The sequence below is a fragment of the Spea bombifrons genome, chromosome 3 (genome assembly GCF_027358695.1).
Source record: "Spea bombifrons isolate aSpeBom1 chromosome 3, aSpeBom1.2.pri, whole genome shotgun sequence".
Classification (NCBI taxonomy): domain Eukaryota; kingdom Metazoa; phylum Chordata; class Amphibia; order Anura; family Pelobatidae; genus Spea; species Spea bombifrons.
In genome coordinates, this window is record NC_071089.1 from 298,413 (window position 1) to 322,331 (window position 23,919).

The window sequence follows — 23,919 nt, forward strand, 5'->3', positions numbered from 1 at the left end:
AGAGAGATGTTTTTTAGGTGCAAGCGGCAGGATCTGGTGAGGGATGAAGGAGAGGTTTGAGTCGAGGATGACCCCGAGGCATCGGGCCTGGTTAGTAGGAGAGATAGTCGTGTTGTTAATGGTGATAGAGAATTCAGGTTCTGGAGTGGAGATGGAGGGAAGATAATGAGTTCAGTTTTAGAGAGATTAAGTTTCACGTGGCGATGTGACATCCATGAAGAAATAGACAAGCAGCTGGTAATACCGGACGTGAGAGACGCAGAGACCGGGGCAGACGGGTGGATTCGGGTGTCATCTGCATAGAGATGATACTGAAGGCCAAATGAGTTGATTCGTTTGCCAAGAGATGAAGTGTAAAGAGAGAAGAGCAGAGGGCCGAGGACTGAACCTTGGGGGCCGCCAACCGGAAGGGGAAGGGGCGATGATGTCTCGCCAGAGAAGCTGAGAAGGAGCGGTGAGACAGATATGAGGAAATCCCGAGGAGAGCCTGGAGAAGAAAGCGATGAACGGAATGAGAAGCGGCAGAGAGATCCGGGACGATCAGAAGGAGACGCGGCCGTTCGCTGTGACAGAGACCAGCGCTAGAGCCGTTAGGGAGTGAAGGGGTTTGAGGGTCGAGGAGGGAATTGGAGGAGAGGAGTGAGGAGATCCCCCGCAATCAGCTCAAACTACGTGGAGGTAAAAGGAAGCAGAGAGACGGCCGGTAGTTGGGGAGACCGATGGGAGGAAGGATTTTTTAGGATGGGTGTGATTAGAGCTTGAAGGCTGTTAGTTCTGGATGATAGAGAAAGATTAACTATGTGGGTAAGCGATGGACCACGGGATGGACCACGGGGTGGACATAGAGACCCTGGGAGATGTGACGTCTTCTGTGTTGCTGATGAAAACATTCTGACGGCATCTGCCAGTGACACAACCCCCCCACACACACGCACGCACACACACACGCAAAGGGGCGTGATGGGGCTTCATCCTAACTTTATGCCCTATGGTGTAACTGAGCGGGGCATTTCGAAGAATAATGGGGTTTATTTAATTTATAAAGTCGTTTCCTGATGTTTCTATACACATTATCGGGGCTTTTGGGGCTGTAGAACCCTGCGATCCCCTCATACCCAGCAAACATTCTCACCTCCTAGAAAAGAGGGGTAAAAGTGAAGGGGACAGAAGAGGAGGAGAGGGGGGCATGAGGCAAACAGTGACAAACTAAGCAGGGATGGTAATCTCTGTAGCGGAATCACCGGGTATTATTGGCTGTAAAGGATACATTCACGACCCTCAGGTAATTTGCCAAAGGTATGCCCAGTGCCCGGCGCGTTTTTCTGTCTCAACAAATCAGAGCTTTGCCCCATTAACACATAGCGGTAGCGTATAAACGTCACGCTCTCGCCCGGATTAAAGATGGCCGCGCGCGTCCTGCCCTTTTCTCGCGTCACCACGCCTCTGTGAGACAGCCCCGCCTCCTTCTGCGAAGGGGAGGAGCCTGGTGAATGTGTGGAGTTGTGCACCATAGAGTGCGGGGAGCTCGGGGGTAGAGCGGCGGCATAAAGAGCGAACTCGGCACCGAGCCTCCCGGACCCAGCATGATCCGGAGCCGCGTCCCCGCGCTGGCCCTGCTTACCGGTGAGCGAGGGGGCCTAGGGCAGGAGGGCAGTGTGCGGAGAGGGGGGCTAGGGCAGGAGGGCAGTGTGCGGAGAGGGGGGCTAGGGCAGGAGGGCAGTGTGCGGAGAGGGGGGCTAGGGCAGGAGGGCAGTGTGCGGAGAGGGGGGCTAGGGCAGGAGGGCAGTGTGCGGAGAGGGGGGCTTGGGCAGGAGGGCAGTGTGCGGTGAGGGGGCTAGGGCAGGAGGGCAGTGTGCGGAGAGAGGGGGGCTAGGGCAGGAGGGCAGTGTGCGGAGAGAGGGGGGCTAGGGCAGGAGGGCAGTGTTCGGAGAGAGGGGGGCTAGGGCAGGAGGGCAGTGTGTGGAGAGGGGGGCTAGGGCAGGAGGGCAGTGTGTGGAGAGGGGGGCTAGGGCAGGAGGGCAGTGTGTGGAGAGGGGGGCTGGGGCAGGAGGGCAGTGTGTGGAGAGGGGGGCTGGGGCAGGAGGGCAGTGTGCGGATGGGGGGCCTGGATTAGGTATTAATGGCCGGGAAGGGGGTCTCTGGCGTCGGGGGCACAGTGTTTTGAAGTGGGGGCTGTTGTAGTTCCGGTGTAGGAAGGTATGTGAAGTTTTGGACATAGAGGGCTGTTTGATGGGAGGGGGGGAGAGCTGAGGGAGCTCCTGAGGAGGGAGGGGGCTCCTGTGGTTGTGGGAAGAAGGGGAGGTGCAGGGGGCTTCTGTGGTGAGGAGTGTGGGTAGAGGTGCAGGGGAGGCTCCCGTGGTGCTGTGGGGGAGAGGTGCAGGGAGGGGGGTCTCCCCCACTTGGCCCCTGTTCAGTGTTCTTTGTTATGCAGATTACCCGGCCCGCCTCTCACCCGGGGCACTGCAGGAGTTGGGTTACCAGGGTGCGTGACTCTCCGGTTCCGCCAGCCGCCTGCTGAGTGCCGGATCAGAGGAGTGATTGTTGTGGAGCTCGTTGTGTGTTTGCAGATGGGGCTTCCTGGGGGTCTCTGCTGGTCGGCGGCCCCTGTAATGTCAAACTTTGGTCGTTGGTCTCGTCTTAGATTCAGGAGCCATATCTCTATCCCATGCATGTTTAATCCCCTCACTGTATTACCCTTTACCACTTCTACTCCGCGGCTGTTCCACTTATCTACCACCCTTTCTGTGAAGTAAACCTAAATTAGGATTAAAGGCTGAACTCTTTATTGCTCCCCCCAGTGCAGTTTGGTCTCCCTCGATGCCATGCTGTGCCACATTCGATGCGCTGCTCTCGTGGCAGATTGTGTGGTCAGGGTGGTGTCCTGCGCAGTATGGCGTCTGCCTGATACCCCTCGCCCCGGCTGCCTCCGCCTGCGTTTGGTTTTCTGTAACTTCATGTTTAATGGTTCTTAACGTTTTGTGTCGTCATGTGACCTGGGGCCCGATGTGGCGCGCAAGTGCGGTGTCTGGAGACCGTGTGGGCGGGGCTCAGCAATCCCAGGTTGTTTCCTGATTCGCTGCGCTGGAGGGAATTGGCCCTTAATCTGCTAGGCATGTAATTAGGATTGGCCCCCGTGGACAGCCAGCAGAGGCTGTGGTACTCGGGACCGGTATACAGCGGGGTGGCTGCGCATGATCCGCGCCTGGATATTGATGGGCGTTTCCAGCCACAGATCAATAGCACAGGATGGATGTGAATGTCAGTGTCCATTTTGGCCCCCCATTCAACTGGGTGGTTGCTACTGGGATCTGTGGCAGCATGGCTGGGGGCAGGGTCTGCAGGGGGGTAGTTCTGCTGTGGGGGGGGCAGGGTCTGCAGGGGGTCTGTGGCTGCACGAGGGGGGTGCAGGGTCTGCAGGGGGTCTGTGGCTGCGGGGGGGGGCAGGGTTCGCAGAGCTGTCCCGTTATTCTCACCCCAAGAGAAACAGGTACTTTTAAGCTTTTTCAGTTTCTATGGCAACAGCCTATCAGGGGCCCATTTCTGAACAAGGTCTGGATCATGCTTCTCATTAGAAGACCCCCCCTCCTGCCGTTTGCCCCGCAGTGCATTACCTGAATGCCGTTCCCTTGGTAGATGCCCGTCTGGGGGCCACGGCGTTTTCTGTGTTTGGTGCAGATGTTGGGTTTTGCCCCAGAGCCGTGCCTTTTGCCCCGAGCCGGGTAGATGCAGGACATGCTTTAGACGGAGGGGACTTTTTAGACCGGCCACCCCTTCCCCTCTTTCCTTGTCCTGCCAGCCCTTCACGCTGCGCCCCCTCCCCGTCCTGCCGGCCCTGTGCCCCCATCTGTCTGGCCACCCCACCTCCGGCCCTCCGTGCCGCTCCCCGCTGATGGAAAGCTCTCTGAATATTTAATGCTGCTGAAAATAGCTGCTGGGCGGATGCTTCCGGCTGCCCCCGTATCTGCCCCATGGGTCTGGGGGGCAAACGGCACGGCCGGTAGTGAACGTGCCTTGTGGCTGCTCTCCCCGTTCCCCCGGCGGTAAGACGGCATCTCCGCTTTTGCCCCCTGGCTGTGGGACGGTGGTTACGGCCCTCACTGGCCTCGCTTGGATCGGCCGGGTGTCTGGTACTGTGGGGGGGGCCGCTGCGGGGACACGCTCTGGATTTCAGCCCCCGTGTGGGGTACTTTGCTGTATGAACGGTTTCTCCCGTTAATCAGGAGCCGATCCAGAGCCAGCAGTGGCCCGTTGAGGCTTCAGTTTCCGGAGCCAGTTTAAATGCGAGGAGCCGGGGGTCTGGTATCGGGGTCCGCTTGTCCGCTCATTGGCTGCATGCGTGACGTGGCCCCGCAGAAAGGCTGCCTCCTCTCTGGTTGGCGTTGGCGCGTGTGCCGCGTTTGTAAATTCACATACGTGTTGGCATCACGCCTTTCCCGGGAGCCGTGTTTCTGGTGGTGTGTTGGGGCCCCGGACCCCCAGACTGCCCGCCCCGTCTCTGGATTGGCTGTTTAAGGCATTTAATGGATCCTGTAAATTATTCATGTCCCTTCCTGCTCGGTGAGGTCATCGCTGTATTTATAGCCCCGGAGCGGCTTCTGTTACCCCCCCCCGATCCTTGGGTATATGCTGGGGGGGGCAGATTGCAGTAATTTCCGTCGGGGTGGAATAATGCGCTCGTTGCAGGCGCGGCTGCGTTTTGCTGCACGTGGCTGGTTTTGCGGTGCATGAAATAACGTGGCTTTTCTCGTGTCCCCGCAGCCGTCTGCGCCCACGCCGCCATCATCTTCACCAAACACCCGTCGTCGCAGGACGCCTTACACGGACGGAGCGCCTTCCTGCGCTGCGAGGTGGACGACCCGGCGGGGGTCCGCTTCCGGTGGCTGCACAACGGGGTGGCGGTGAGCGACACGGACCGCAGGTACCAGGAGGGCAGCAGCCTGACCTTCACCGCCGTGGACAGACGGCTGGACGCCGGGACCTTCCAGTGCGTGGCACAGAGGGCCGACGAGGAGGGCAGGAGCGCCAACGCCTCCTTCAACATTAAATGTGAGTTGGCGGGCATGGGGGGGAGCGGGATCGCGCTGGGGGAGGTGGCGGGGGGCTGGCCAGGAGCGGGGTGGGTGGTGCTAGTAGTAGAGCCCGGGGCCACGTGTAGAATGCGTTTGTAGCCCGGGGCCACGTCCTGATGCGCTCGCTCTTCTCTTGCAGGGATAGAGAGCGGAGGGGTCAGCCTGCAGCACCCGGCCTCTGCCTCCGACATCCAGAGCTCGTCGGCGGTCACGCTGCGCTGTCACATCGACGGACACCCACGGTAAGGGGCCTGGGAGGGCCGGATGTCTGCGTGTGCGTTTAACGATCTCGCTGAGTGTCGGGGCCCCTGAGCCCTGAGCTCCGTGGCATTTAGTGGTCTGTTAACCCTTTCCTTGTGACGTGTCTGTCTCTCACAGCCCCGGCTACCAGTGGTTCAGGGACGGGATTCATCTGTCGGACGGCGGCCGCTCTTACACCTTCAGCAACAAGGAGCGGACGCTCACCCTGCGCAGCGCAGAGCCGGATGACAGTGGCGAGTATTACTGCTGTGCGCAGAACGCCGTGGGCACCGTCTGCAGCAACCGCAACTTCACGCTCGCCATAACCGGTGAGAGACAGGTCGGGGGGGGTCGATGGGGCGGCTCAGGGCCCCGCTTATCTGCGCGGGGCCGCCTGTGTTGCTGTTACTCTCCTCGGTAGCCGTTAGAAGACCGCGTCCCGCCGGAGGCCGTATGCCTGGCAGCGGCGTTGTGCGGTAGATGCCACGTTTGAGGGCAGTTGACTTGGTTGCCTTTGCCTTGCATCGCACTGCCCTTCCCCCAGCATGACCGTTTGCTGCATTCAGGTGAGATCCATGGAGACGGGAGGGAGAGCAGACCACGTGTGATCCTGCCACGAGAGCGAAGCTCCTGCCGCAGCCACGCGTCGGTCCCACGCAGCGCAATGAGACCTGATCTTGTGTGACGGCAGCTTCTGCCCTGCGGCCACCCTCCTCTCCCCCACGCCTGATGTCAGATGCCCCCCGGCCAGTCATATCAGCAGCCCGGTGCAAATAGTTTCCCCTTCTGTGAACCCCCCCTTCTGCATCCTTCAGATTGTAAGCTCCTGGGACCAGGACCTTCTCACCTTCTGTTTCTGCCCCCTGTTGCAGACGAGAGCTTCCCCCGGGCCGTAGTGACCCCTGAGGATCAGATTGTGAATCGAAACGAGGATGCCGTGTTCCACTGCCAGTTCACGGCCACGCCGCCCCCGACCCTGGAGTGGTGGTTTGACGATGAGGACTCCCCCCTGACCAACAAGAGCCGGTGAGTGGAATATCCTACGGGCCAGATGCTGCCCCTCTCTATACTGCCCCACCTGACTAGACCCACTCTTCTTTCTCCTCCCCCACCCCAGGTGCTCACTGTAGGCTCTTTTGCCCCGTCTCGTCTTGTTGCAGGGTCACCGTGTTCCAGAACGGGTCGCTGCTGGTCGGCTCCGAGAGGCCACGCCGGCCCGGCGTCTATCGCTGTGTTGGGACTGGGGTTCGTGGGAAGCCGGCCGTCCTCAAAGCCTCGCTACGCCTGGCAAGTAAGAAAAGCGGCGCCATCCTAACCCCGCCGGTCGCCCACTGCCGGCCGACGCTCTCCTCCCCTCTGCCCCTCAGCCCCCCCTGAACCGTCTCTTCTGCTTCATCCTCCCCAGAAATCGAAGACATGCGGCCGCTTACACCGAGGGTCCTCATCGCGGACACCATCCAGCGGGTTACCTGTGACCCACCGCGTGGCCTCCCTCCTCCAACGGTCTGGTGGGAGAAGGATGGACAGAGGGTCCCCAATGAGGGCCGGGTCTACCAGGATAGCGAGGAGCTTGTATTCAGCCCCATAGAGGAGGCAGATACCGGCACGTACACCTGCCACGCCGCCAACCGCGCCGGGGAGCGCAAGCAGAAGCTGCACATCACGGTAGCGAGTACGTGGCACGTAGAGGCCTCTGTTACCCCCGTTACTCCCCCCAGTGCCCTCCCGCGGAGCTCCCGTGTGATGATGTAACTTCCGGTCTCCCCTCCGGTTCTCGGCGTGTTTAACCTCCTCGCTCTTCTCTCGCAGCTCCGCCGGAGTGGGTAGAAAAGCCTCGAGACACCGACATGGAGGAAGGCAAATCCGGCTTCCTCCACTGCCTCAGCCGTGCGTCCTCGGAGCCCACCGTGACCTGGTACCGCAACGGGTTCTCCATGTCTAAGATCATCCGTCCGCATGGGCTTCCCGCCACGGCGGCCCCCCTGCAGGTGAGTGGTGGTCTGCCTGCTCCCGCTTCGCTTTCGTGCTTCATGCGGGATAGTGGCCCTCGGGGCTGCCTAATGGGGTATTTAGGGGAAGGGGTCACCCCTAGCACATCCTGATATATTGGACCGAAGTTCTGCCATTGCTGGCTCCCTGTGAAGGCAACAGGTACATTGGAGCATACCAAAGCCCCGTGTGGGGGGGATTCTATATGTAATTATTTCCAGGGGAATCTCTTTAACCCCGTCTTGTTTTGTTGCAGGATTACCGCTTCGAGGTCTTCCCCAATGGGACTCTGAGAATTATTAACGTGGAGGTGTATGACGGTACCGTGTATAAATGTGTGAGCACGACCCTCGCGGGCAGCATTGAGGCACAGGCGCGGGTACATGTACAGGGTAAGTCATCGGCCTGGGAGCGAGTATTAGAGGCAATACGGTATGGCGGAAAGTGCGCGGCCAGTATGTCTGATTGTTTAATTTTTCCTCCCCTGTTGTAATGGCTCTATGGTAAAGATAAACGTAAAGTGAACGTGGCCCCTTGTTCCTCTGTGGCCCCCCATCCCAGAATCCCACCTCTGACGGGAAGCCGTCCTTTTCGTTGCAGAGAATTTAAAGTTCACGCCTCCCCCGCAGCCGCTGCAGTGCCTGGAGCTCGATAAAGAGGGGGCCGTGCCGTGCTCTGCCACGGGCCGCCAGAAGCCCACCATTCGGTGGGTTAAAGCAGGTCGGTATCGCGTCGGGGGGGGTTACTATTTCAGATGTTATGGCGCCTGAAGCCCCTCACAGGCTGTTGGGGTATAAAGGGCCGTTAGTAGAGGGGTATCAAGGGAGGCAGTGTATCCTAGTATATAAAAGATCTGTAAAACCACGAAGAGACACGTGTGGCCTCACTGGGGATAATCTTCGCTGGGTGGACGTCCCGGGTAGCTGCAGCTTCATCCCTTTATCTCACCATTGGGGTTAACCCTTACCTCCCACACTCCTGCCCTTCTTCCTTAGATGGGAGCCTTTTACCGGCTCACGTGGAGTCTGCCACCGGTCTCTTGCGCTTTAGCCGTGTCAGCCGCACAGATGCGGGGAGCTACACCTGCATCGCCTCCAACAGCCAGCAGGGGGAGATACAGGCGGCAGTGAACATCACCGTGGCGGGTGAGTCTCCGTCCGTCTGTCTGTCTACGTGGTGGTGGCGGTGGCCGGATGGTTAACGTGACCCTTTCCTGGTATTCCAGTCTACATCAGCTTCAAGATCGTCCCCGAGAACACCACGGTGTACCAGGGCCACGCCGCCATCCTGCACTGCCAGGCCCTGGGGGACCCCGCTCCGCACGTCCAGTGGAGAAGCAGGGAGGGGATGCTGGAGGCCAGCAAGTCACATTCCCGGTGAGAGCCTGTGATGCCCCAGGGGGCTTTTCCATCAGCCCCATTGTGTGCCCCCCGTACCCGCTGTCTGTCCCGCTGACGGCGGCTCTTGTGTTTCAGGATTCAGGTAATGCCGAATGGATCGCTGGTGATATTCCACGTTACCAGCGAGGATTCTGGGAAATACACCTGCATCGCCGGGAACGTCTGCAACATCCAGCACAGGGACTCCTTCCTTTACGTCGTCGGTAAGGAATGTCCGTCGGGCCTTACAGGACTGGCCATGCAGGGGTTAAAGTAAAAAGGTGTGAGGTTTTGGGGGGCTGCCTGCGTTTGCTGAATAAATGTGTGTTTTTGGACTTCAGAGAAGCCCCTGGGAGACACGAGGGAGCAGGACCCTCACACCCCGTACAAGATGATCCAGACCATTGGACTGTCGGTGGGGGCGGCCGTGGCCTACATCATCATCGTCCTCGGCCTCATGTTCTACTGCAAGAAGCGGCGGAAGGCCAAGAGACAGGCCAAGCGCGAGGGGGAGGAACCGGAGATGGAGTGTCTGAACGGTGAGAAGACGGAGCCGGTGCGCGTGGCTCCTCCGCGTGTCCCGGGAGTCGGACTCGAGGGTTTTTTTTTTTTTTTTTTTTCGGGTTCCTGAAGGTTTTTCTGTCCTCAGGGAGCGCGGTGCTGCAGAACACGGCGGAGATCCAGGAGGAAGTCCCGCTCATCACCCTGGGGAGCAAACGGCTTAGTGGGGACAAGACGAATTTCCCACGTGGCAGCCTTCACCCCATCACCACGCTGGGTATGTGCAGACGGCGCGGCGTAAGCTTCGGACCTTGGACCTCTTTTTGACCGCCGTCGGTGGCTACCAGCCACTCTTCTCCGCCGTGGAGACCTCTCTCACGCTGTCGGGGTCTCTCCGTAGGTCGTGGTGAATTCGGAGAGGTGTTCCTAGCGAAGGCTCAGGGTGTGGATTCCGAGGCGGGCGAAGCCATAGTCCTGGTGAAGGCTCTGCAGACACGCGACGAGCAGCTCCAGCTGGGCTTCAGGCGAGAGCTGGACATGTTCGCTAAGCTCAATCACGCCAACGTCGTGCGCTTGATAGGGCAGTGCCGGGACGCTGAGCCCTATTACATGATCCTGGAGTACGTGGACTTGGTGAGTGTTCCGGTCCGTGGCTTCCGAGGCTGGTGGCCTTGGTGCCAGAGAAGTCAAAGTTCTTTTATCTTCTCAGGGAGACCTGAAGCAGTTCCTGCGAATCTCCAAGAGCAAAGATGAGAAGCAGAAGACTCATCCTCTGAGCTCCAAGCACAAGGTGAGCGGAAGTGTCTCATCGGTTCGCCCCGTTTAGTTTGCGCCCCCTTTCTCTTCCCATGTTTGGTGGCTCTTCCTGGCCCCGGTTAGAAGCCCCCGGCCCTCGTTTCTCTTACACTGATGTGGATTTCCACCCCTGCAGGTGTCCCTCTGCTCTCAGGTGGCCCTGGGCATGGAGCACTTGTCCAACAATCGCTTCATCCACAAGGACTTGGCTGCCCGCAACTGCCTGGTGAGCGCTCATCGGCTCGTCAAGGTGTCTGCCCTGGGACTGAGCAAGGATGTCTACAACAGGTAGGACTACGTAACAGGCACGGGGCAGTTTGATGGTACCCGGGGGGCAAATTGTGTCATCTGTTCCGGTGACTGAAATAGAAACGCCGGCTGTGCCAGGAAGTGGTTAGGATACCCCAATACCCTCTGAATATAAAGATCTGCCCTTGAAATGCCCTAGGAACACCCCCTTTTTTTTTTTTTTTTTTTTTTTAATCCTCCTGCCCCGCGTTGTGGTAATCCCTACGTTTGTGTGACCCGGCAGTGAGTACTACCACCTGCGCCAGGCCTGGGTCCCGCTACGATGGATGCCCCCCGAGGCGGTGCAGGAAGACGACTTCTCCACTAAATCGGACGTGTGGTCGTTTGGGGTGCTGATGTGGGAGATCTTCACCCACGGGGAGCTGCCGTTTACCTCCATGCCCGATGATGACGTCTTGACAGGTATGCGCTGCTCATAGCACAAGCTCTGGCGCCCACCGGCCGGCTCTCTGGCGCTGGCGTTTTTGTCGTGACTCCTGCTTCTTGTTGCAGGGTTACAGAGCGGCTCCCTGAAGCTTCCCGCTCCTGACGGCTGCTCCTCCAGGATTTACAAACTAATGCAGCGCTGCTGGGCCCCCAGCCCCAAGGACCGGCCCTCCTTCAGTGACATCGTCAACACGCTCAAAGACGGCCCCTCAGACGGCAAGATCTGAGGGTGGCGGCAGCGGGCGCTGGGATCGAGCACAGCCTCCGCCTCAGGGAGCGGCCCTTCCGGAACAAAGTGCCAGCCCAGCTTAGGGTCCCTTTGGCACCTGGAGTTACCCTCGCTGTGTGCAGCAACCAGTCCCTACGTACCGTCGCTATCCTGCGTCACACAAAGCCCAAGCGGACCCCGTTCCCCTTCCCCGTCACACGTGTTACATGTACATCCGGAGGAATCCGCCCCCAACACTAATGTTACGTTTCCTACACGCTAAGTATTTATTGGTACTGTCTCTTTAACGCCCGCTGGCGTGGATCGGTACGGACGCCGGCTTCATTCTCGGGGCATTTCCGTGGCCCCCCGAATCATGAATGTTTTATCGTCTAATCATAAGCACAATATACGGGGTATTCTGCGGTGAACTATCCCCCCCCCCGGGGGGGGGGGGTGATACCGACGGTTCCTCCGGCAGCTGCCCCGCACAGAATCAGATGTAAAGGACAAGACTTCGGCCCCTCCTGCGATCACGCTATCATTTAACCCTTCGCATGGCCTTAATCACTACAGCATACGTTTACAGGACTCCACGTGGCTCCCGCCGCGACACCAGCGGACATTAACCGCTCTCCTCCCAGGGAGCGCTCCGCGGGGGCGGTGCTAGCCGTGTGTATAATGAGTGCCGTGTCTCGTCTTCCACACAAAGTGCCTGTTTGATGAAGGACCCCCGTGGCTGGTGGGACTCCTCGGCCTTAATACGTTCCACGAGAACACAGATTTGTGTTTTTTGGCGTCTTTTTTTTGTTTTTGTTTTTCCGGTTTTGTATTTTTATAAATGTGTGTTTTTGGTTACAGTTTTTCTATTTTTTTAGGTTTGGCCCCCCCAGTAGGGCCCGAGCTGTGCTTTTCTTTAAGTTCCACCTAATAAAGGAAAGACATTTTTTTTATTTATATATAGTTGTTGCGTGACGCGCTGTTTACCAGAAAGGGCCGTGCAGGGGCAGGAATTAGTTAACGGCACTTGTTGGGTTCAGATGTCCCTTCCTGTTTGGATTTAAAGCTGCTGTTCCACCTGCTCAGTTTAATCCTTTTGCAACTAAATAAAGTGTTCTCACCACACGTGGGAAAATGCCCCGGTCCCTGCGCTTGGGTAGGGTGGGGGTGGGGTGAGGATATTCCCCGGTCCCTGCGCTTGGGTTGGGTGAGGATATGCCCCGGTCCCTGCCCGTGGTTTGGGGGGCGGGGTGAGGATATGCCCCGGTCCTTGCGCTTGGGTTGGGTGGGTAGGTAGGTGGGGGTGAGGAAATGCCCCGGTTCCTGCGCTTGGGTTGGGTCGGTTGGCAGGGTGGGGGTGAGGATATGCCCCGGTCCCTGCGCTTGGGTTGGGTAGGTAGGTAGGTAGGTGGGTGGGGGTGAGGATATGCCCTGGTCCCAGTGGTTGGGAGTGCGAGTGGCGCTTCATACCCCACGCTGGGGCAGTTTATATGAGCACATGTGTGTCAGGATAGAACATCCACAATGTGCCTCCTGTCTCCTTAAGACTAGACAGCTGTACAGTGACGTCAGAGAGAAGTCCGCCCTCTTTCTTTTTTCGGCCAGTGGGGGTCGAGCTCGCCTCCTATCGACGACCAATCAGAGGGCGCAGCGGTGACTCACCATATAAGGACAGGCTTTTCCATAAAAGGAAACATCGGTTCGCTTTATATGGTAGGAAATAGTTCCAAACACTGATCGCTTCACCGTGATCCATCCGCCGCGCCGCCAGTGACAGCGGTCACACAGGAAGTAGCTCGGTCCCGTGCGGAAGGATACGGCTTCACGGGCTGTAATGCGTAAGGGAGTGAGGCGGCTCGGAATGTGATTGGCTGAGCCAGAGTTCGCGGGGAAGCCGGGACCACGGAGCACGGACCCGAGAACCGGGGCTGCTCCGCACGGATTACAGGGGGCTTGGCGTGTGAGAGAAGGGTACATCCGGGGGTAGTTTGGGGGGTAGTGTTTGGAGGGGCTTAAACTTGAGGGGACAGATCCGGGGTATTCTTGAGGTAGTTCCGGCGCTGCTCTGGCGGTAGAGTGAGGGGCAGATTCGGGGGGATCCTAAGGGTAGAGTGAGGGGGCAGATTCGGGGGGGATCCTAAGGATAGAGTGAGGGGGCAGATTCGGGGGAATCTTAAGGGTAGAGTGAGGGGGCAGATTCGGGGGAATCTTAAGGGTAGAGTGAGGGGGCAGATTCGGGGGCACCCTATGGCCGTGCGGTACTGAGCCGGGGTAGAGAGCGCGCAGGGCCGCCTTTAGTGTCAGTCAGAGGCTCAGGGGCTTGGGCTGATGTTGCCGAGTCAGGCCGGGGCTTCCCCGGGAAACGGCTCCTCGCTGGGTCGCAGCTCCGGGCTCGGCTTACCCCGCAGAGCTGGTAACGGAGCGTCTCCTAGTCGGGGCCGAGCTCCGGCTCCGGGCGGGATGGGCCCCCGGTATGAAGTGGTCCCCGGTCAGGCCATGTACAGCGGCAGCGAAGCCACCTCTGACTCCGGGGATGACGACGATCCGCCCGCCGTATCCCGCGGCGTGAAACGCAGCCTAACCGAGCTAGACCTGGGAGTCCCGGAGACCGGCGTGCCGGGGCCCGGTGCATATACCGGGGCCACCGGGGCAGTGTCTGGGGCCAAACCCGGCAAGAAAACCCGGGGCAGAGTCAAGATCAAGATGGAGTTTATCGATAACAAGCTCCGGAGGTACACGACGTTCAGCAAGCGGAAGACCGGCATCATGAAGAAGGTGAGCGGGGGCAAAAGGGGACTCCCCGGGGGAGGGATTCCTACCGGTTACTATGGGAACCGGCGCAGCTCTCGCGGTAAACTTCCCGATGTGCGGTCCCCGCGGCACCGTCACGTCTCGCTTTTTGTCTATTGATGCAGCACCGAAGCTCGCTCGCCCGTTACCCCCGGAGCTTACAATCTGTTTGGGGTTTGATGTGGGGGATGGGCAGTTTGGGGCAAAACTGGCATCTCTGCAATGTTATGAGTGGCCCTGAGCGGAGGTTTTCACGTGCCCTGTGTACCACCTCTGCCTGGTGCCCGCTCCAGCCCAAGGCCACATGGGTAACAGCTGATCAGCCCTGTCTCCTCGCCCGTTTCTTCTTCAGGAGCGTATGTCTAGCCCATGCATATTTAATCCCCTTACTGTATTACCCTCTACCACCTCTGCTGGGAGGCTGTTACACTTATCTACCACCCTCTCAGCTCCCTGCGTGGCGGCAGCCGCACTGGACCGGAGTTTCTGCTTGTGAAGTTGGGCTCCTTTTTCTTTGCCCTCCGTCTGGTGTTTGCGGGCGTCGGGTCTGTGGCCCCTGGGTCTCGGGTAAGGAGGGTGTCAGTGGCGCTCCGCCTGTCTTGATTTTTCCCGCTCTGTGGCCCCCGCATCACAGGTACGGGGGCCGGGGTTATTGGTTATTTGGGGGGCTCGTGGAAGGAGGGCAGAGTATACAGTCCTCGTCTGTAGAGCTTGCACTTTACTGGCGGGGTGCTGTAAGAAATCCGGCAGCCGAGGGTTAAAAGCCCCTGGCTCTGTCTGTATACTCTGTACTGTTATATATCGCAACAGGCAGGGAGGAATAAATGTAACGGGCGTATTAACCCATGCTTCGCCCACGTGGTTCTGACCTGGTCTCCCTCCAAACCCCCCCCTTCAGCCAAAGTGTTATGATGGAGACCCGTGGGGCACGTGCTTGAAACGAGGTGTGAGAAGCGCGTTCGGTACCCTGCATGCAGATTGTACCCTGTACCACGAACCCCCTGACGGTGCCCGCTGCTCCCCCCCCCCATATTGTGCCCAAAGTGCCGTATGACGGTTTCCGTGGCCGCCTCCAGCCGTGATATCTGTCGCTGTTGTGGGTGGTCTTGCTTGTGACCTCTGACCTCTCGATGTCTGGTGCCAGGCAGCTGCTTTCTACGTGGGCTCTGAGTCCGGACGGGCCACGCTCTGTCACTGCGGCGCAGGGGTCACTGTTAGCGGCGTAAAGCTCTGCAGCAGCACAGGTGCCACGCGGGGTAGATGAATGCACAATGCCGCACCCCCCATCGTGGCGCCCTGGGTTGTCACAGACGTTGGCAGTATTGGGGGTGACGCGGCCGGTGGGCCGCGTGGTGTGTGCGTGGCATCGTGTGTTAGGTTACGGTCTCTGGAGCCACATATACTGTGGCGCTGTACAACTTGCATGTGTCCACGTACATAACAGGAGAGGGCCTCGCGCGTGAGCTTGCAATCTAAGGGATACTGTGTTTGCCGTTGGTTGTTCCTGGTGCGGGCCGGATGTGTCACATGTGTCACGCGTGTCTCTGACGTGTAACCCCTGCTCTCCTCCCCAGGCCTACGAACTGTCCACGCTGACCGGGACGCAGGTGCTTCTGCTGGTTGCCAGTGAAACGGGCCACGTCTACACGTTCGCCACGCGGAAGCTGCAGCCGATGATAACCAGCGAGACGGGGAAGGCGCTGATCCAGACCTGTCTGAACTCCCCGGACTCCCCGCCACGCTCCGACCCGTCCACCGACCAGCGCATGAGCGCCACGGGCTTCGAGGAGACCGACCTCACCTACCAAGTGTCCGAGTCTGACAGCAGCGGAGAGACCAAGGTGCAGGGAGAGGGGTCCGTGGCGCCGCGGGGAGCGATGGGAATGCGGGTTCGTGGCACAGGGGGTGAGGGTCATGCGCATCCGTGGCTGGCAGGCTGTCGCCCCTGTGACAAGGGCCGAACCCAGGGCTTGTAGAACCATATGTTTGGGGGCAGGGCCGGGGTAATTGGAGGTTGTGTTTGGGGGAGGGGCGGGGGGATCTGTGGGGCGGGTGGGTGGAGGGGCAGGTGTCACGGGGCAGCTGCGCTCGCTCTCTCTCACCTCTCATTGATAAGTTTGCGCTCCTCGGCTTCCATGACCTTATAAGGCGACGTCTCGCTGGCTCTGGCTCGCCGGCCGCATTCCTTATAAGATGCAGCTGTCTCTGTATGGGGGGGGGGAGTGTCTGACAGTCTCTCCCGTGGGCTCTCCTCCCCTCCTACCCCATCCGGGGGCTCTCCTCCACTCCTACCCCATCCGGGGGCTCTCCTCCCCTCCTACCCCATCCGGGGGCTCTCCTACCCCATCCGGGGGCTCTCCTACCCCATCCGGGGGCTCTCCTCCACTCCTACCCCATCCGGGGGCTCTCTTACCCCATCCGGGGGCTCTCCTCCCCTCCGACCCCATCCGTGGGGCTAGCGATGGTCGTGTGTGGGACTCCGAATGTTGGGGGCAACTAGAGCCAAACGTGGGTTTTGGTTAAAGGACAATTCCACGAAAAGCCGCCTTTATATAAAAGGCTAAATATTAAATGTGCGGCGGGACTGTTTCCGGTGAAATGCGTGGTGGCCCCCGAGTTGTGGACGGGTCCGCGTCATGCTGGTGGATGCCGGAAGAGAGTCTGCTGTGAGACAGCCAGTGTTACGGTCTCTGGTGTGGAGGGGGCTGACTGCACCACGTGTGAGAGGGTCAGAGATGGAGACAGAGGACACGGTGTCCCCTAATCACGTGCTGCTTCTAATTCTGCCCTGCTGCCCCCCCCTCCACTCTGCTCCTCGCCCTCCGCCGGGGGAGGCTGGCACGGTGTATTTGTGGCACGGTGTTGCAGTGTGTGAAGCTGGCGTGGTGTATCCGTGGCGCGGTGTATTTGTGGCGCAGTGTGTGAGGGGGAGGCTGGCGCGGTGTCGCAGTGTGTGAGGGGGAGGCTGGCGTGGTGTATCCGTGGCGCAGTGTAGTAGTGTGTGAGGGGGTGGCTGGCACTGTGTATTTGTGTAGCAGTGTGTGAGGGGGAGGCTGGCGTGGTGTATCCGTGGCGCGGTGTAGTAGTGTGAGGGGGTGGCTGGCACTGTGTATTTGTTGCGTGGTGTAGTAGTGTGTGAGGGGGAGGCTGGCGTGGTGTATCCGTGTCGCAGTGTGTGAGGGGGAGGCTGGCGTGGTGTATCCGTGTCGCAGTGTGTGAGGGGGAGGTGCCGCTGTTTGTTCAGTTTGTGTTTCTCTCCCCGTTCTGTGGTTTTAGTAGACGTGGCAGGCCTGGCACCGGTTAGCTTTGATGGGTTATTGTTACCCGGCCCCCGGCGCTCTCCACGCCTCCTCGGCCACAATCTGAGCATCTCTGTTCTGCTCTCCAGGACTCTCTGAAGCCGGCGTTTACCGTGGCCAACCTTCCTGGCACGTCCAGCATTCAGACGGCCCCCACCACGTCCACGTCCATGCAGGTCAGCAGTGGCCAGTCCTTCCCCATCACCAACTACTTGGCCCCCGTGAGCAGCGCCAACGGAACCGTCCTGAAAACAGAAGGCAGCGCCATGAGCTCCGGGGGATTGATGCAGCTGCCCACGGGCTTCACGCTCATGTCCGGTGAGTTCTTTTGTGGTGGATGTGGGGGCCGGTGTGGCCCCCGGGCCCGGGAAGCTGTAAACATTCCGTTATTTATACCCCTGTATGTCCAGCTTTTACCCCTTGTGGAGGCATGCGGGGTATCTGATAGAACCCCCTCTCCCAGCAGTCCAGCAGGTGATATCCTCTTCCCTTGTGCCCATCCCCCGTTCTATACATGACAACATGTGATTGGCTGTGCGGCTGCTGACTGGCATTGTGCACAAAGTCTAAATCTTCTCGCTGGAGAGACCGTTTAACCCCTTAATGACTAATGACGTGCCTGTAGCGTCACGTAAAAATGGTCGGTTGACGACTAATGACGTGCCTGGAGCGTCACGTAAAAATGGTCGGTTGACGACTAATGACGTGCCTGGAGCGTCACGTAAAAATGGTCGGTTCACGACTAATGACGTGCCTGGAGCGTCACGTAAAAATGGTCGGTTGACGACTAATGACGTGCCTGGTACGCCACGGCATTAAACAAGTTTAGAAAGTGATCTACGACGCGCCGTGACCGCTCTGCCACGATGGCCGTCTCTCCAGACCCTCCTGAGAACTCTGGAGCCAACCTGCGAGTCAATGGAGCCCAGCTTTCTAATCACAATGGGGTTTAAAAATATAAGTTAACAAAATGGGGGGGAAATTAAAATAGCTAAAAAAAAAATGTGGTAACGTTTAAAAATAATTATGCGGTGATGTCATCATGAGAGGAAGCATCCAGTAAAAAAACAAAAAGGAAATAAAGTTTATTATTCATCCTCCCAAGAATCCCGGCACAGAAAGAGTTAAAATAAAAGTGTTTCAGAAACCCGAGGATTGTCTCATTTATAAAATGAACGCTTTGATGGGGAAATCGGAGCGACTTCCCAAAACGTGGCCTTTTAACCCCAAACACCCGGCAAACCCGTGCATGAGGGGTATCATTGTACTCGGGGGGGGGGGGGTCTAGTGACGAATACCAGGAGCGGTAAATTCACACCTAACATACGTGTAATAAACACGCCCCCCCCACTCCCCACTGGCCAGCCCACACTTTGTGCCGGCAGCGGGAGATCGTTAATAAACACGTTAAAAGCCCCCCCTTTCGCGGTGCGTGGCGGGTTTAGTAACGTGGTCCGCCGCGGCGGTCACCTTCCGTACGCGGGGTTAATCAGAGACAGGTTTGTGGGGTTTTGCCCGTCGTCCGGTAACGGCCCTCGTGTGTCGTCTCTGCAGGGGGGGCCATGGCACAGCAAGTCCAAGCCATTCAGGTGCATCCGGCCGCGCAGGCGTCCCCGTCCAGCGACAGCAGCGCGGAGCTGGTGCAGACGTCGTCCGGTGGGACAGGTGAGGGGCCGCGGCTGGCGGGTGAAGGGCTTCTTTTGCCCGCTGTGGGGGGTATTTATAGCCCCGCGTCTTGTGACATGTCCCCCTTCTTATCTGCGCACGTTAGTGACGCTGCCCACGGCCATCATGACCTCGTCGGTGCCGACCACGGTGAGCGGCCACATGATGTACCCCAGCCCCCACGCGGTGATGTACGCTCCCACGCAGGGTCTGACCGACGGGAGCCTCGCCGTGCTCAACGCCTTCTCCTCCGCCCAGTCCATGCAGGTGTCGCACTCCCAGGAGCAGGGTAAGTGCCACGGGCCCCTCCTTGCCTTTATTCCTCCCCGACCCCCGCTAACCTGTCTCTTTCCGGCAGGGGGTGTCCAGCAGGTGTTTCTCACGGCGCCGCCCGGTACCGTCCAGATCCCCGTGTCTGCCGTACAGCTCCATCAGGTGAGTGGTAGAGCGGGGGCCAAGAGAGAGACTGCGGGGGGTCAGAGCGGGGGCCAAGAGAGAGACTGCGGGGGGCAGAGCGGGGGCCAAGAGAGAGACTGCGGGGGGCAGAGCGGGGGCCAAGAGAGAGACTGCGGGGGGCAGAGCGGGGGCCGAGAGAGACTGCGGGGGGTCAGAGCGGGGGCCGAGAGAGACTGCGGGGGGTCAGAGCGGGGGCCGAGAGAGACTGCGGGGGGTCAGAGCGGGGGCCAAGAGAGAGACTGCGGGGGGTCAGAGCGGGGGCCGAGAGAGAGACTGCGGGGGGCAGAGCGGGGGCCGAGAGAGACTGCGGGGGGCAGAGCGGGGGCCGAGAGAGACTGCGGGGGGCAGAGCGGGGGCCGAGAGAGACTGCGGGGGGCAGAGCGGGGGCCGAGAGAGACTGCGGGGGGTCAGAGCGGGGGCCGAGAGAGACTGCGGGGGGTCAGAGCGGGGGCCAAGAGAGAGAGACTGCGGGGGGCAGAGCGGGGGCCAAGAGAGAGAGACTGCGGGGGGCAGAGCGGGGGCCAAGAGAGACTGCGGGGGGTCAGAGCGGGGGCCAAGAGAGAGACTGCGGGGGGTCAGAGCGGGGGGCCAAGAGAGACACTGGGGGGGGTCAGAGCGGGTGCCAAGAGAGAGACCCCTGGGGGCGGAGCTGGGGCCAAGAGAGAGACCGGGGGGGCGCAGGACACATAGAAGGATTAGTGGGAGGGGTGTAAGTTCTGCCCTCCGTGGCTCAGTTGCGTGTAACGTGTTCCGTGATGGGGTGTCACACGCGTGTGCGGTTCATGTGTGTCTCTCTCCGTGCAGATGGCGGTGATCGGCCAGCAGTCCGGCGGGAGCAGTAACCTAACAGAGCTGCAGGTGGTTAATCTGGACTCTGCACACAACAGTAAAAGTGACTGACGTGGAGCGGCCGCCCAGCAGAGGAAGCCCGCGCTTTGCAGACTCTGACACTTATTTATTGTTGCCTTTTTCACTATTTTTTTTTCTTCAAACCTCTTGGTTTTTACCATTTCTGAGAACGGCGAAGAACGCGGCTTTATTACCCCCGGCTCGGTATTGTGGCCCCAGGCAGGGGCCGTTCTGCTGAAGTAAAAGATTAAGGGGTATGTGCTGGGGGTAAGAACGGGGTATCGCATGCACTGAAGTAGTCTGTACCGGTTCCTCGCACCCTGCGGCGGTCTGGCGTTACCTGCGTGTGCCACGGAGGAGTTACCCACTCTGTTACCCCGCGGCGGGGGCAGTTGATGGCCGCAGCGGGGCGGATCTGCCTCCCAGAGAAGAAGCCTTTATTTTTCTAAATGTTTTTTTTTTCTTCAGTATTTTTGTGTCTGGATGACTTTTGTGGGTCCCCCCCCCCCATATTCTGCACTAAACGGTTATTTAACCCTTGCCTGGCGGAGTCGCGTTATCATCCGGGGCCGTTTGTGGCCGGGGGGCCGTCTCCTCCGGTGGGAGCTCCGTGGTAATCTAACTCCCCGCAGCGATGCTCTCTCTTCCCTTAACGCAGCGGCTGCTCGGCTCCGTGGGTTCCTCCTGCCGGTGCCTGAAGCCACCGGCCCTTTCTGGCCCCCGGACCCTGGGCCCACCAGAGATTTGTTTTACTTTTCAGGTGTGAATTTGAACAAACGGCCAGCCTGCAGTGTCTTTTAACCCTTTAATAATCTTATAGACTGATGTTTACCCGCTGCCCTCCCACCAACTGCTGCCTCACCCTCTATCTGCCCTGCCGGGGGTACTACAGCCCCCCCTCCTCTCCCCCATGCCCCGGGGCTGCCATTGGAGTAAGTAATTGCTGCTATTTCACAGAAGAGTGCCTTCCCGTGCCCCCCCCTCAATCACATTACCCTCAGCCGGGGCACATCAGCCAGGAGTCCTACTTGGCGTGGAAAGCCCCCCAGTCAGCGCCAGACCCTCATTCAGGGAGGAATGAACTGTCATAAAGGGGCCGGCTCGCTGATTTATCTATACATTATACAGGGCTCCCTGATTTAGTTATACAGCGGGCTTCTTTGGCTCTGCTGTCCGAGGGGGTAAATGCTCCATAAGACCCCATATTTGATGCCAAAGTGATGGGGGGGGCAGGTAAATAAGGAATTGCCCCCCGAAGCATCAGGCAGGAATACGAAAATCACAGATGTCACCTGGCCACTCGCAGTGGGATTTCTGGCTCTCCTGCTTTAGCTCAGGTGGCTTCATCATTTTTTACTGAGCTGCCCGGGTCAGGATATGAAAAGCTCTTGGGCCGCCGGGGGTCTTATCCCCCCCCCCGCATTATATTACGTTTGTTGATGTCTTCAATGAAATCGTAGGAAAGGCTCGTTAAGGAAGTGCTTCTGGTGCCCTTTACCCCCGGCCCCCGGTGTCTGCGCATGCGCGGGGCGGCTGTCTGCGGCTCCCGGGCCGTCGTGTGATGCGCCGGTGCCTCCGAGTTTTTTGCCGTGTGGAGTGGATTTGTTTCCGTGTACAGAACCCGCCTTTTCTACAAAAAACTTTCAATAAATGTATCATTTTGTGCACATTTTGCTTCCGCGTCAAATATGGACCGGCTCGCTGATTTATCTATACATTATACAGGGGGCCGGTCACTGATTTATCTATACATTATACAGGGGGCCAGTCACTGATTTATCTATACATTATACAGGGGGCCAGTCACTGATTTATCTATACATTATACAGGGGCCGGCTCGCTGATTTATCTATACATTATACAGGGGGCCGGCTCGCTGATTTATCTATACATTATACAGGGGCCGGCTCGCTGATTTATCTATACATTATACAGGGGCCGGCTCGCTGATTTATCTATACATTATACAGGGGGCCGGTCACTGATTTATCTATACATTATACAGGGGCCGGCTCGCTGATTTATCTATACATTATACAGGGGGCCGGATCGCTGATTTATCTATACATTATACAGGGGCCGGCTCGCTGCTTTATCTATACATTATACAGGGGCCGGTCACTGATTTATCTATACATTATACAGGGGCCGGCTCGCTGATTTATCTATACATTATACAGGGGGCCGGTCACTGATTTATCTATACATTATACAGGGGCCGGCTCGCTGATTTATCTATACATTATACAGGGGGCCGGTCACTGATTTATCTATACATTATACAGGGGGCCGGTCACTGATTTATCTATACATTATACAGGGGCCGGCTCGCTGATTTATCTATACATTATACAGGGGGCCGGTCACTGATTTATCTATACATTATACAGGGGCCGGTCACTGATTTGTCTATACATTATACAGGGGCCGGTCACTGATTTATCTATACATTATACAGGGGCCGGTCACTGATTTATCTATGCATTATACAGGGGGCCGGATCGCTGATTTATCTATACATTATACAGGGGCCGGCTCGCTGCTTTATCTATACATTATACAGGGGCCGGCTCGCTGATTTATCTATACATTATACAGGGGGCCGGCTCGCTGATTTATCTATACATTATACAGGGGCCGGCTCGCTGCTTTATCTATACATTATACAGGGGCCGGCTCGCTGATTTATCTATACATTATACAGGGGGCCGGTCACTGATTTATCTATACATTATACAGGGGGCCGGTCACTGATTTATCTATACATTATACAGGGGCCGGCTCGCTGATTTATCTATACATTATACAGGGGGCCGGTCACTGATTTATCTATACATTATACAGGGGCCGGTCACTGATTTATCTATACATTATACAGGGGCCGGTCACTGATTTATCTATGCATTATACAGGGGGCCGGATCGCTGATTTATCTATACATTATACAGGGGCCGGCTCGCTGCTTTATCTATACATTATACAGGGGCCGGTCACTGATTTATCTATACATTATACAGGGGGCCGGTCACTGATTTATCTATACACTATACAGGGGGCCGGCTCGCTGATTTATCTATACATTATACAGGGGGCCGGTCACTGATTTATCTATACATTATACAGGGGCCGGCTCGCTGCTTTATCTATACATTATACAGGGGCCGGCTCGCTGATTTATCTATACATTATACAGGGGGCCGGCTCGCTGATTTATCTATACATTATACAGGGGCCGGCTCGCTGATTTATCTATACATTATACAGGGGGCCGGCTCGCTGATTTATCTATACATTATACAGGGGCCGGCTCGCTGATTTATCTATACATTATACAGGGGGCCGGCTCGCTGCTTTATCTATACATTATACAGGGGGCCGGCTCGCTGATTTATCTATACATTATACAGGGGCTGGCTCGCTGATTTATCTATACATTATACAGGGGGCCGGCTCGCTGATTTATCTATACATTATACAGGGGGCCGGTCACTGATTTATCTATACATTATACAGGGGCCGGCTCGCTGCTTTATCTATACATTATACAGGGGGCCGGCTCGCTGCTTTATCTATACATTATACAGGGGGCCGGTCACTGATTTATCTATACATTATACAGGGGGCCGGATCGCTGATTTATCTATACATTATACAGGGGGCCGGTCACTGATTTATCTATACATTATACAGGGGGCCGGTCACTGATTTATCTATACATTATACAGGGGCCGGTCACTGATTTATCTATACATTATACAGGGGCCGGCTCGCTGATTTATCTATACATTATACAGGGGCCGGCTCGCTGCTTTATCTATACATTATACAGGGGGCCGGCTCGCTGATTTATCTATACATTATACAGGGGGCCGGTCACTGATTTATCTATACATTATACAGGGGCCGGTCACTGATTTATCTATACATTATACAGGGGCCCGGC

The 23,919-nt window shown here is 57.8% G+C and overlaps 2 protein-coding genes across 2 annotated transcripts; both read left to right on the forward strand.

The window, feature by feature from the left end:
• Window positions 1–1,485: 1,485 nt before the first annotated feature.
• Window positions 1,486–11,354, forward strand: PTK7 (protein tyrosine kinase 7 (inactive)). Its single transcript, XM_053458535.1, has 20 exons — window positions 1,486–1,623; window positions 4,759–5,046; window positions 5,209–5,311; window positions 5,448–5,638; window positions 6,182–6,335; window positions 6,470–6,600; window positions 6,715–6,981; window positions 7,119–7,297; window positions 7,555–7,690; window positions 7,899–8,018; window positions 8,294–8,443; window positions 8,524–8,674; window positions 8,774–8,901; window positions 9,019–9,216; window positions 9,327–9,455; window positions 9,579–9,811; window positions 9,888–9,968; window positions 10,110–10,261; window positions 10,506–10,684; window positions 10,775–11,354. The coding sequence occupies exons 1-20, from the start codon at window positions 1,584–1,586 to the stop codon at window positions 10,933–10,935; spliced, it is 3,171 nt and encodes a 1,056-aa protein (XP_053314510.1). The 5' UTR covers window positions 1,486–1,583; the 3' UTR covers window positions 10,936–11,354.
• A 1,778-nt stretch (window positions 11,355–13,132) lies between these two features.
• On the forward strand, window positions 13,133–20,453 carry SRF (serum response factor). The gene is made up of 7 exons (XM_053459745.1): window positions 13,133–13,691; window positions 15,281–15,547; window positions 17,095–17,323; window positions 18,560–18,670; window positions 18,777–18,959; window positions 19,029–19,105; window positions 19,931–20,453. The coding sequence occupies exons 1-7, from the start codon at window positions 13,245–13,247 to the stop codon at window positions 20,024–20,026; spliced, it is 1,410 nt and encodes a 469-aa protein (XP_053315720.1). The 5' UTR covers window positions 13,133–13,244; the 3' UTR covers window positions 20,027–20,453.
• The last annotated feature ends 3,466 nt before the right edge of the window (window positions 20,454–23,919 follow it).

What these genes read in the sequence shown, in the direction of transcription:
- PTK7 (XM_053458535.1), top strand. Translation starts at nt 1,584, where the DNA reads ATGATCCGGAGCCGCGTCCCCGCGCTGGCCCTGCTTACCG. An exon ending in CTTCACGCTCGCCATAACCG is followed by an intron (nt 5,639 to 6,181) that starts GTGAGAGACAGG and finishes CCCCTGTTGCAG; the next exon opens with ACGAGAGCTTCCCCCGGGCC. An exon ending in TCCTGGAGTACGTGGACTTG is followed by an intron (nt 9,812 to 9,887) that starts GTGAGTGTTCCG and finishes TTATCTTCTCAG; the next exon opens with GGAGACCTGAAGCAGTTCCT.
- SRF (XM_053459745.1), top strand. Translation starts at nt 13,245, where the DNA reads ATGTTGCCGAGTCAGGCCGGGGCTTCCCCGGGAAACGGCTCCTCGCTG. An exon ending in ACAGCAGCGGAGAGACCAAG is followed by an intron (nt 15,548 to 17,094) that starts GTGCAGGGAGAG and finishes TCTGCTCTCCAG; the next exon opens with GACTCTCTGAAGCCGGCGTT. An exon ending in GTCGCACTCCCAGGAGCAGG is followed by an intron (nt 18,960 to 19,028) that starts GTAAGTGCCACG and finishes TCTTTCCGGCAG; the next exon opens with GGGGTGTCCAGCAGGTGTTT.